Below are 13617 nucleotides of genomic sequence, written 5' to 3'. Positions count from 1 at the left end.
TATATGGAGCATATTATAATGTCTGCTCCCTTTCTCCATATGGAGACTGGAGCATATTATATAGCCTGTTCCCTTTCGCCATACGAGACTGGAGCATATTATATAGCCTGCTCCCTTTCTCCATATGGAGACTGGAGCATATTATATAGCCTGCTCCCTTTCTCCATATATGGAGCATATTATATAGCCTGCTCCCTTTCTCCATATATGGAGCATATTATATAGCCTGCTCCCTTTCTCCATATATGGAGCATATTATATAGCCTGCTCCCTTTCTCCATATGAGACTGGAGCATATTATATAGCCTGCTCCCTTTCTCCATATGGAGACTGGTGCATATTATATAGCCTGCTCCCTTTCTCCATATGAGACTGGAGCATATTATATAGCCTGCTCCCTTTCTCCATATGAGACTGGAGCATATTATATAGCCTGCTCCCTTTCTCCATATGAGACTGGAGCATATTATATAGCCTGCTCCCTTTCTCCATATGAGACTGGAGCATATTATATAGCTTGCTCCCTTTCTCCATATATGGAGCATATTATATAGCCTGCTCCCTTTCTCCATATGAGACTGGAGCATATTATATAGCCTGCTCCCTTTCTCCATATGAGACTGGAGCATATTATATAGCCTGCTCCCTTTCTCCATATGAGACTGGAGCATATTATATAGCCTGCTCCCTTTCTTCATATGGAGCATATTATATAGCCTGCTCCCTTTCTCCATATGAGCCTGGAGCATATTATATAGCCTCCTCCCTTTCTCCATATGGAGACTGGAGCATATTATATAGCCTGCTCCCTTTCTCCATATGAGACTGGATCATATTATATAGCCTGCTCCCTTTCTCCATATGAGACTGGAGCATATTATATAGCCTGCTCCCTTTCTCCATACGAGACTGGAGCATATTATATAGCCTGCTCCCTTTCTCCATACGAGACTGGAGCATATTATATAGCCTGCTCCCTTTCTCCATATGGAGACTGGAGCATATTATATAGCCTCCTCCCTTTCTCCATATGGAGACTGGAGCATATTATATAGCCTGCTCCCTTTCTCCATATGAGACTGGAGCATATTATATAGCCTGCTCCCTTTCTCCATTTGAGACTGGAGCATATTATATAGCCTGCTCCCTTTCTCCATATGAGACTGGAGCATATTATATAGCCTGCTCCCTTTCTCCATATGGAGACTGGAGCATATTATATAGCCTGCTCCCTTTCTCCATATGAGACTGGAGCAGGCTATATAATATGCTCCCTTTCTCCATATGGAGACTGGGGCATATTATATAGCCTGCTCCCTTTCTCCATATGAGACTGGAGCATATTATATAGCCTGCTCCCTTTCTCCATATGAGACTGGAGCATATTATATAGCCTGCTCCCTTTCTCCATATGGAGCATATTATATAGCCTGCTCCCTTTCTCCATATGAGACTGGAGCATATTATATAGCCTGCTCCCTTTCTCCATATGAGACTGGATCATATTATATAGCCTGCTCCCTTTCTCCATATGAGACTGGAGCATATTATATAGCCTGCTCCCTTTCTCCATACGAGACTGGAGCATATTATATAGCCTGCTCCCTTTCTCCATACGAGACTGGAGCATATTATATAGCCTGCTCCCTTTCTTCATATGGAGACTGGAGCATATAATATAGCCTCCTCCCTTTCTCCATATGGAGACTGGAGCATATTATATAGCCTGCTCCCTTTCTCCATATGAGACTGGAGCATATTATATAGCCTGCTCCCTTTCTCCATTTGAGACTGGAGCATATTATATAGCCTGCTCCCTTTCTCCATATGAGACTGGAGCATATTATATAGCCTGCTCCCTTTCTTCATATGGAGCATATTATATAGCCTGCTCCCTTTCTCCATATGAGCCTGGAGCATATTATATAGCCTCCTCCCTTTCTCCATATGGAGACTGGAGCATATTATATAGCCTGCTCCCTTTCTCCATATGAGACTGGATCATATTATATAGCCTGCTCCCTTTCTCCATATGAGACTGGAGCATATTATATAGCCTGCTCCCTTTCTCCATACGAGACTGGAGCATATTATATAGCCTGCTCCCTTTCTCCATACGAGACTGGAGCATATTATATAGCCTGCTCCCTTTCTCCATATGGAGACTGGAGCATATTATATAGCCTCCTCCCTTTCTCCATATGGAGACTGGAGCATATTATATAGCCTGCTCCCTTTCTCCATATGAGACTGGAGCATATTATATAGCCTGCTCCCTTTCTCCATTTGAGACTGGAGCATATTATATAGCCTGCTCCCTTTCTCCATATGAGACTGGAGCATATTATATAGCCTGCTCCCTTTCTCCATATGGAGACTGGAGCATATTATATAGCCTGCTCCCTTTCTCCATATGAGACTGGAGCAGGCTATATAATATGCTCCCTTTCTCCATATGGAGACTGGGGCATATTATATAGCCTGCTCCCTTTCTCCATATGAGACTGGAGCATATTATATAGCCTGCTCCCTTTCTCCATATGGAGACTGGAGCATATTATATAGCCTGCTCCCTTTCTCCATATGAGACTGGAGCATATTATATAGCCTGCTCCCTTTCTCCATATGAGACTGGAGCATATTATATAGCCTGCTCCCTTTCTCCATATGGAGACTGGAGCATATTATATAGCCTGCTCCCTTTCTCCATATGAGACTGGAGCATATTATATAGCCTGCTCCCATTCTCCATATGGAGACTGGAGCATATTGTATAGCCTGCTCCCTTTCTCCATATATGGAGCATATTATATAGCCTGCTCCCTTTCTTCTTATATGGAGCATATTATAATGTCTGCTCCCTTTCTCCATATATGGAGCATATTATAATGTCTGCTCCCTTTCTCCATATGGAGACTGGAGCATATTATATAGCCTGCTCCCTTTCTTCTTATATGGAGCATATTATAATGTCTGCTCCCTTTCTCCATATATGGAGCATATTATAATGTCTGCTCCCTTTCTCCATATGGAGACTGGAGCATATTATATAGCCTGCTCCCTTTCTCCACATGGAGACTGGAGCATATTATATAGCCTGCTCCCTTTCTCCATATGGAGACTGGAGCATATTGTATAGCCTGCTCCCTTTCTCCATATGGAGACTGGAGCATATTATATAGCCTGCTCCATTTCTCCATATGAGACTGGAGCATATTATATAGCCTGCTCCCTTTCTCCATATGGAGCATATTATATAGCCTGCTCCCTTTCTCCATATGAGACTGGAGCATATTGTATAGCCTGCTCCCTTTCTCCATATGAGACTGGAGCATATTATATAGCCTGCCCCCTTTCTCCATATGGAGACTGGAGCATATTATATAGCCTGCTCCCTTTCTCCATATGGAGACTGGGGCATATTATATAGCCTGCTCCCTTTCTCCATATGAGACTGGAGCATATTATATAGCCTGCTCCCTTTCTCCATATGGAGACTGGAGCATATTATATAGCCTGCTCCCTTTCTCCATACGAGACTGGAGCATATTATATAGCCTGCTCCCTTTCTCCATATGAGACTGGAGCATATTATATAGCCTGCTCCCTTTCTCCATATGGAGACTGGAGCATATTATATAGCCTGCTCCCTTTCTCCATACGAGACTGGAGCATATTATATAGCCTGCTCCCTTTCTCCATATGAGACTGGAGCATATTATATAGCCTGCTCCCTTTCTCCATATGGAGACTGGAGCATATTGTATAGCCTGCTCCCTTTCTCCATATATGGAGCATATTATATAGCCTGCTCCCTTTCTTCTTATATGGAGCATATTATAATGTCTGCTCCCTTTCTCCATATATGGAGCATATTATAATGTCTGCTCCCTTTCTCCATATGGAGACTGGAGCATATTATATAGCCTGCTCCCTTTCGCCATACGAGACTGGAGCATATTATATAGCCTGCTCCCTTTCTCCATATGGAGACTGGAGCATATTGTATAGCCTGCTCCCTTTCTCCATATGACATTTACATTACATTTAAGTCATTTAGCAGACGCTCTTATCCAGAGCGACTTACAAATTGGTGCATTCACCTTATGACATCCAGGAGATGAGATATGAGACTGGAGCATATTATATAGCCTGCTCCCTTTCTCCATATGGAGACTGGAGCATATTGTATAGCCTGCTCCCTTTCTCCATATGAGACTGGAGCATATTATATAGCCTGCTCCCTTTCTCCATATGAGACTGGAGCATATTATAAGCCTGCTCCCTTTCTCCATATGGAGACTGGAGCATATTATATAGCCTCCTCCCTTTCTCCATATGAGACTGGAGCATATTATATAGCCCGCTCCCTTTCTCCATATGAGACTGGAGCATATTATATAGCCTGCTCCCTTTCTCCATATGAGACTGGAGCATATTATATAGCCTGCTCCCTTTCTCCATATGGAGACTGGAGCATATTATATAGCCTCCTCCCTTTCTCCATATGAGACTGGAGCATATTATATAGCCCGCTCCCTTTCTCCATATGAGACTGGAGCATATTATATAGCCTCCTCCCTTTCTCCATATGGAGCATATTATATAGCCTGCTCCATTTCTCCATATATGGAGCATATTATATAGCCTGCTCCCTTTCTCCATATGGAGACTGGAGCATATTATATAGCCTGCTCCCTTTCTCCATATGAGACTGCAGCATATTATATAGCCTGCTCTCTTTCTCCATATGGAGACTGGAGCATATTGTATAGCCTGCTCCCTTTCTCCATATGAGACTGGAGCATATTGTATAGCTTTGGTGGCCTATTGACTTTACGGCGGTATAGGCTTCCATCCACAACCTCTTCATATTTTCTCCAGTCACAATGAAAAGCATTGGCACCTGTGAGTGTTACTGGGAGGACTAGGTGCCACATCAACACGTGGGTCTTTCTTCCAATGCGCGAGCCACTAAGCACAGCTGACTGGATTTCATTGATCGAGTAAAAACTATCCCGAGGTAAGTGTTCCGTTTCCTGGAGCACTCGTCCCCGAGAACTGTACTTGTTTTACAGCTCTATCAAGAACCTGTCATAAATACAATGTTCCATTCAGTTAGTTATTATAAAAAACTGTCTGTCAGGAATTATAGGCCGCAAAAAAAATAAAGACGCTGATTGGGTCATGAGAAACAAAGTGAAGCTTCTTGAGAATAGATGATTGGTGCTTAAGAGAACATGTCATTCTTTTCCTATAGGTCATAGGCCTAATAAGGGCCTACTAGGCATTGACCTGAGTAGATGATATGGAAACTGACAGTAAAATCCTAAAAATAGGTTTTTCAGGTGGGCAGGTTTGGGTCACTTTCTAAACGTAATCCGTTACTCACTAATCCTGCAAAGGGGGGGCCTATAGTTTTCATGCAGCTACAAGGCCAACATTAATACAACTCAACATATGTCAATAATTCCAAATGGCATGTCCACGACCACATAGAGGAGTGATTTTCCATGCACCCCTAGACACACAGAGCGATAAGACCAGGGAAAAGAGCTCTATCGCATCTAGACAAAACAAATAAACGCATCAAACGGCGAAAGAAGAGAAAGATCATCCATCATTGTCCATGAACCGTCTTTAAAGACTACAGACCGACATTTTTCCTCCCCCCTATATGCCATATTTGTATCTAAATGTTCAATGGGTGTCGGTTTATATTCCCGAGAATATTCTCTAGATTCTACAACACAGTCATAACAGTTGTGTATGAACGGTCCAGACGGTGGCTAGCCGCGGACGGCTCGGCTCTCAGGGCTAGCTCGGTTTGCTCCCTCATCCTTCAGAGTCTTACGAAAAGCCTCTTATGGGTTATTCAGGTCCTGTGGCAGCCTTCGACCAAAGGGCAATGGACGAGAGCGAAGGGCATGCAAATAATGCAACGCAGAAAAAAAGCATAGGCTATTGAGAGCTCAGTTTAAGTATATGAAATGGACCACAGCGACGACGCACCGTTTTTTTTGTTGCGTCAAATACATACAGGCAGCATAGGTTTAGTGAGGAGGTGGGTGAACAGTACCTCCAGCTGTGCATCACAACACAGATTACCCATGAAACACTCCCACCCCTCCCTGACTGTGCTGCGAGGCGAGCTGCAGTCTCACACAGACAGCCGCTTTCCTTCCAGCAAAGAGAGAGAGAGAGAGAGAGCCGCAGCGCAGTCTGTCGCTCTTCTCTTTATCTATCACTGTTCTCTCTATCAACAAATCCAGCTCCGCTACTCTCCTCTCAAACTGTCACTTACGATTAGCGGAATGGTCCTGTGACTGTCATCTCGGTGGATGTCAGGTCGCCCGGCATGGCTCCTGCTGTCCCCGACGCGGGGTTGCGAGGCCGAGGACGGGGATGATGTGTACGGCTTATTGTCCTGCCACAGGTAATAAAATGTTCCCAGGATCCACGCTACAGTCAAGATTGCGATGGCGTTGGCCCGTATCCTGCGCATTGTGAGCCCATAAGGAGGGCTCCGTCCCCCGGAGATATGCCCAGATGGTTCAGGTTCGGTCGGTGTTCTGCTGGATCAGAAGACCGAGCGGGAGGAGGAGAGTTGGTGATGGCTCCGCACCGCAGCAAACAGCCTCCGAGCTATTCTGATGGAGAGAACGAACGGTCTCTATGCAGGGATTTGCGCACTCACAGAGCCGTGCGCGGTCCTAACGCCGAGAAGTTCCTTCCCGAGGTGTCGTCACTCACTGGCTGCTGCGCTAAACTGCTAAAGTCTGGCTGCATTACGCACAGATTTTCTCCGTTTGTTTCTGTTAGAAGAGACACTCATAGTACAATTTACATAAATAAAAGAGACAACCCTGACTAAAAAAGGATGACTGGATTAATTGTCTCTAATGTGGTTTTAATAAATAGCCTATTTGGCAAACTCCACCAAGCAAATCAGGTCAACTAAAACGACCTAGGAGGCAAAACTGAATTACTGTTTTGGATTGTCTTCTTTCTATGTTCACAAGGGAAATTCTCTCTGTTCCTTTGAGAGAAAAAACATCTATATTTGCAATGTTGACGGACATCTCTGACTTTTTTGGCCTTCAATATATTACAGACAGACAGACAGACAGACAGACAGACAGACAGACAGACAGACAGAAAGACAGACAGACAGACAGACAGATGGAGACAGACAGATGGAGACAGACAGACAGACAGACAGACAGACAGACAGACAGACAGACAGACAGACAGACAGACAGACAGATGGAGACAGACAGATGGAGACAGACAGACAGACAGACAGACAGACAGATGGAGACAGACAGATGGAGACAGACAGACAGACAGACAGACAGACAGACAGAGACAGACAGAGACAGACAGAGACAGACACAGACAGACAGACAGACAGACAGACAGACAGACAGACAGAGACAGACACAGACAGACAGACAGACAGACAGACAGACAGACAGACAGATGGAGACAGACAGACAGACAGACAGACAGACAGACAGACAGACAGACAGACAGACAGACAGACAGAGACAGACAGACAGAGATGGAGACAGACAGACAGAGATGGAGACAGACAGACAGACAGACAGCAGGCTATGGATGGTCAGGTCCCAGATGGGCTAAGTCTTATGTAGTGCAGCCCAAAGGCCCTATTCCCTATGTAGTGCAGCCCAAAGGCCCTATTCCCTATGTAGTGCAGCCCAAAGGCCCTATTCCCTATGTAGTGCAGCCCAAAGGCCCTATTCCCTATGTAGTGCAGCCCAAAGGCCCTATTCCCTATGTAGTGCAGCCCAAAGGCCCTATTCCCTATGTAGTGCAGCCCAAAGGCCCTATTCCCTATGTAGTGCAGCCCAAAGGCCCTATTCCCTATGTAGTGCAGCCCAAAGGCCCTATTCCCTATGTAGTGCAGCCCAGAGGCCCTATTCCCTATGTAGTGCAGCCCAAAGGCCCTATTCCCTATGTAGTGCAGCCCAAAGGCCCTATTCCCTATGTAGTGCAGCCCAAAGGCCCTATTCCCTATGTAGTGCAGCCCAAAGGCCCTATTCCCTATGTAGTGCAGCCCAAAGGCCCTATTCCCTATGTAGTGCAGCCCAAAGGCCCTATTCCCTATGTAGTGCAGCCCAAAGGCCCTATTCCCTATGTAGTGCAGCCCAAAGGCCCTATTCCCTATGTAGTGCAGCCCAAAGGCCCTATTCCCTATGTAGTGCAGCCCAAAGGCCCTATTCCCTATGTAGTGCAGCCCAAAGGCCCTATTCCCTATGTAGTGCAGCCCAGAGGCCCTATTCCCTATGTAGTGCAGCCCAAAGGCCCTATTCCCTATGTAGTGCAGCCCAGAGGCCCTATTCCCTATGTAGTGCAGCCCAAAGGCCCTATTCCCTATGTAGTGCAGCCCAAAGGCCCTATTCCCTATGTAGTGCAGCCCAAAGGCCCTATTCCCTATGTAGTGCAGCCCAAAGGCCCTATTCCCTATGTAGTGCAGCCCAAAGGCCCTATTCCCTATGTAGTGCAGCCCAAAGGCCCTATTCCCTATGTAGTGCAGCCCAAAGGCCCTATTCCCTATGTAGTGCAGCCCAAAGGCCCTATTCCCTATGTAGTGCAGCCCAAAGGCCCTATTCCCTATGTAGTGCAGCCCAAAGGCCCTATTCCCCATGTAGTGCAGCCCAAAGGCCCTGGTGAGAAGTAGTGTCCTACTGTGCCAGGCTATTCCTTTGCCCTATTCTATTATATTCCATAATGTATTAACATTGCAAAATGTACTATTCTATTCTATTCCCTATTCCCTATTCCATATTCTATTCTATTATATTCCTATTCCATATTCTATTATATTCCTATTCCATATTCTATTATATTCCTATTCCCTATTCTATTCTATTCCTATTCTATTATATTCCCTATTCTATTATATTCCCTATTCTATTATATTCCTATTCCCTATTCTATTATGTCCCCTATTCCCTATTCTATTATATTCCCTATTCTATTATATCCCTATTCTATTCTATTCCTATTCCCTATTCTATTATAATCCTATTCTCTATTTTATTATATTCCTATTCCCTATTCTATTATGTCCCCTATTCCCTATTCTATTATATTCCCTATTCTTTTATATCCCTATTCTATTCTATTCCTATTCCCTATTCTATTATATTCCTATTCCCTATTCTATTATATTCCTATTCCCTATTCTATTATGTCCCCTATTCCCTATTCTATTATATTCCCTATTCTATTATATCCATATTCTATTATATTCCTATTCCCTATTCTATTATATTCCCTATTCTATTATATCCATATTCTATTCTATTCCTATTCCCTATTCTATTATATTCCCTATTCTATTATATCCATATTCCATTATATTCCTATTCCCTATTCTATTATATTCCTATTCCCTATTCTATTATATTCCTATTCCCTATTCTATTATATTCCTATTCCCTATTCTATTATATTCCTATTCCCTATTCCCTATTCTATTCTATTCCTATTCCCTATTCTATTATATTCCCTATTCTATTATATTCCCTATTCTATTATATTCCTATTCCCTATTCTATTATATCCCCTATTCCCTATTCTATTATATTCCCTATTCTATTATATTCCTATTCCCTATTCTATTATATTCCCTATTCTATTATATTCCTATTCCCTATTCTATTATATTCCTATTCCCTATTCTATTATATTCCCTATTCTATTATATTCCTATTCCATATTCTATTATATTCCTATTCCCTATTCTATTATGTCCCCTATTCCCTATTCTATTATATTCCCTATTCTATTATATCCATATTCTATTATATTCCTATTCCCTATTCTATTCTATTTCTATTCTATTATATTCCCTATTCTATTATATTCCTATTCCCTATTCTATTATATTCCCTATTCTATTCTATTATATCCATATTCTATTATATTCCAATTCCATATTCGATTATATTCCTATTCCCTATTCTATTTTATTTCTATTCCCTTTTCTATTATTTTCCTATTCCCTACATAGAAACAGTGAAAGGGTACAACTCTCTCCCCTCCTCCTCCCTCTGTATCTCCCCTCCCAACATTCCCTCTCTCCCTCTCCCTCCCTCCCTCCCTCCCTCCCTCCCTCCTCGTTATAGCCGGGGGGCATGGGCTATCAGCATGCTTGAGTCTCCTGTGATGTGCAAGCTGGATATTTGATGTGTGTTATGGCTGTGCAAACACAGAGTCAGTCAGAGTACAGAGAGAGAGAGAGACGGCAGGAATCTGGGCAGGACAATGGATGGTCTGTGATACAGGGTCACTATGTGGCTTAACAGTACAGGAAACTCAAAAAGTGTGAGATGGCTGCTTAAACAGAAAGAGGTAATTGTGTGTGTCTACTGTCCAGAGCCAGATTGTTACGTGCCTCCTGAGAGGAGGGAGGCGGAGGAGTCAGGAGAACCAGGAAGTCCCAGACTACACAACAACAGGTGGAGGAGTCAGGAGCAGGAGAACCAGGAAGTCCCAGACTACACAACAACAGGTGGAGGAGTCAGGAGCAGGAGAACCAGGAAGTCCCAGACTACACAACAACAGGTGGAGGAGTCAGGAGCAGGAGAACCAGGAAGTCCCAGACGACACAACAACAGGAGCAGGAGAACCAGGAAGTCCCAGACTACACAACAACAGGAGCAGGAGAACCAGGAAGTCCCAGACTACACAACAACAGGAGCAGGAGAACCAGGAAGTCCCAGATTACACAACAACAGGAGCAGGAGAACCCGGAAGTCCCAGATTACACAACAACAGGAGCAGGAGAACCAGGAAGTCCCAGATTACACAACAACAGGTGGAGGAGAACCAGGAAGTCCCAGACTACACAACAACAAGTGCAGGAACACACCCAAACGAAGTCGCCACAGACAGGTATTAACCGCAACACGCGGAGGAGAAACCTCTACTCCTAAACAGTCCAAAACGGTACAACGACCGTGAGAGAAAAAAAAACCCGTGGCACACATACACCTCTAACAGAAACAACAAATAATCCCCCCATGGCGGTAACACGCACCTCTAACAGCAACAACAAATAATCCCCCCGTGGCGCTAACACACACCTCTAACAGTAACAACAGCAAATAATCCCCCCGTGGCGCTAACACGCACCTCTAACAGCAACAACAAATAATCCCCCCGTGGCGCTAACACGCACCTCTAACAGTAACAACAAATAATCCCCCCGTGGCGCTAACACGCACCTCTAACAGTAACAACAAATAATCCCCCCGTGGCGCTAACACACACCTCTAACAGTAACAACAAATAATCCCCCCGTGGCGCTAACACGCACCTCTAACAGCAACAGCAAATAATCCCCCCGTGGCGCTAACACACACCTCTAACAGTAACAACAGCAAATAATCCCCCCGTGGCGCTAACACACACCTCTAACAGTAACAACAGCAAATAATCCCCCCGTGGCGCTAACACGCACCTCTAACAGTAACAACAGCAAATAATCCCTCACAGAGAATAGCAGGCAGTGGAGGTTGATAAACCAAATTAAACTAATAGGACACAGGTGTAAGGAAAAACCAGACAGACATAAACGAAAAGGAAAAATGGATCGGTGGCAGCTAGTAGGCCGGCGACGACGACCGCCGAGCGCCGCCCGAACAGGGAGAGGAGACACCTTCGGTGGAAGTCGTGACACAGATAGCTTCCCTCCAGCCTCAGAACTCGAGACTCTCCCAGTATTTAGGTCATTCCCCAGGTCTCACCTGGTTATCTGTTAACCTCAATGTGACAACCACCTAGTTAGATAATCCCATATATCACCAGCCAGCCAATGATATTTATAGGGGCCAATAGTACAGCAAGAATGAATCCCAAATGGCAACCTATTCCCTAAGACGTGTGCCGATTAGGGCTCTGGTCAGAAGTTGTGTACTATGTAGGGAATAGGTTGCCATAGGGATCTGGTCTAAAGTAGTGTACTATGTAGGGAATAGGGTCCCATAGGCCTCTGGTCTAAAGTAGTGTACTATATAGGGAATAGGTTGCCATAGGGCTCTGGTCTAAAGTAGTGCACTATATAGGGAATAGGGGCCCATTTCAGATGCGTATCCAGTCTTCGGGGCTGGTGGGACCGGCAGTGGGCTATGTTGTTTCAGGACACATGGGGGATTAGTGGAGAGAAAAGAGTGCCAGTGTAATGTTTTCCTCCCTCCCTTCCTCCAGCCCCCTTTGAGCTGAGGAGTGCAAGTCTGCAATACTTACTGTACAGTGTACACCCGTCCCTCTCTACCATCCCCTGCTTTCGCCACACCCCTCTCCCCCCCCTCACTCGCCACTCCTTTAGAATGAGTTTGTAGTTTTGGACCAACAGTCCTCTGCGATACTGTAGCGTGTACACGGTACTACACTAACAGACCTCTGCGATACTGTAGCGTGTACACGGTACTACACTAACAGTCCTCTGCGATACTGTAGCTTGTACACGGTACTCCACTAACAGTCCTCTGCGATACTGTAGCTTGTACACGGTACTTCACCAACAGTCCTCTGCGATACTGTAGTGTGTACACGGTACTCCACCAACAGTCCTCTGCGATACTGTAGTGTGTACACGGTACTTCACCAACAGTCCTCTGCGATACTGTAGCTTGTACACGGTACTCCACCAACAGTCCTCTGCGATACTGTAGCTTGTACACGGTACTCCACTAACAGTCCTCTGCGATACTGTAGCTTGTACACGGTACTACACTAACAGTCCTCTGCGATACTGTAGCGTGTACACGGTACTTCACCAACAGTCCTCTGCGATACTGTAGCTTGTACACGGTACTACACTAACAGTCCTCTGCGATACTGTAGCGTGTACACGGTACTACACTAACAGTCCTCTGCGATACTGTAGTGTGTACACGGTACTTCACCAACAGTCCTCTGCGATACTGTAGCTTGTACACGGTACTTCACCAACAGTCCTCTGCGATACTGTAGTGTGTACACGGTACTACACTAACAGTCCTCTGCGATACTGTAGCTTGTACACGGTACTCCACCAACAGACCTCTCAGTTTAGCTCATTGTAGTGTAACTGCACTGTTAGTAGGACTATAGCTCATTACAATTGGTTGTTCTGGCGCCGCTTGAGCAATTTAAAATATTGATAGGGTACCTTCTTACTGAGGAATATAATCGTTTTTCAAGAATATCTTTATTTAGCTTTATTTTGTATTGGATTTTTTAGAGTTTCTTATGAAGTTCTATATGCAGGGCACCCTTGTGAAAGACCCTGGTCTACAAGGTGACTTCCTGTTTAAATAAAGATATAAAATAAAGACCCTGGTCTACAAGGTGACTTCCTGTTTAAATAAAGATATAAAAGAAAGACCACGGTCTACAAGGTGACTTCCTGTTTAAATAAAGATATAAGATAAAGACCCCGGTCTACAAGGTGACTTCCTGTTTAAATAAAGATATAAAAGAAAAGGTGATAGTTGACTTCCTGTCATGCCCTGACTTTAGTTATATTTGCTTTCTTTATTATTTGGTTAGGTCAGGGTGTGACAAGGGTGGTTTGTTTAGTTTTTGTCTTGTCTAGGGTTT

The 13617-nt window shown here is 44.3% G+C and overlaps 1 protein-coding gene across 1 annotated transcript in view; it reads right to left on the bottom strand.

Annotated features, from left to right (window-relative positions):
* Positions 1-6728, bottom strand: part of LOC129811260 (polypeptide N-acetylgalactosaminyltransferase 16-like) — a 100910-nt gene extending 94182 nt beyond the window's left edge. The window contains exon 1 of the mRNA XM_055862426.1: positions 6305-6728. Coding sequence (XP_055718401.1) covers positions 6305-6505 — 201 coding nt within the window. The 5' untranslated portion in view covers positions 6506-6728. The remainder of the gene's footprint in view (positions 1-6304) is intronic.
* Between the last annotated feature and the right edge of the window lie 6889 nt (positions 6729-13617).

This window comes from Salvelinus fontinalis, chromosome 15 (assembly GCF_029448725.1).
Source record: "Salvelinus fontinalis isolate EN_2023a chromosome 15, ASM2944872v1, whole genome shotgun sequence".
In the NCBI taxonomy this organism is placed as follows: domain Eukaryota; kingdom Metazoa; phylum Chordata; class Actinopteri; order Salmoniformes; family Salmonidae; genus Salvelinus; species Salvelinus fontinalis.
Note: the sequence above shows the minus strand (reverse complement) of the source record. Positions and strands in the feature narration are given on the sequence as shown.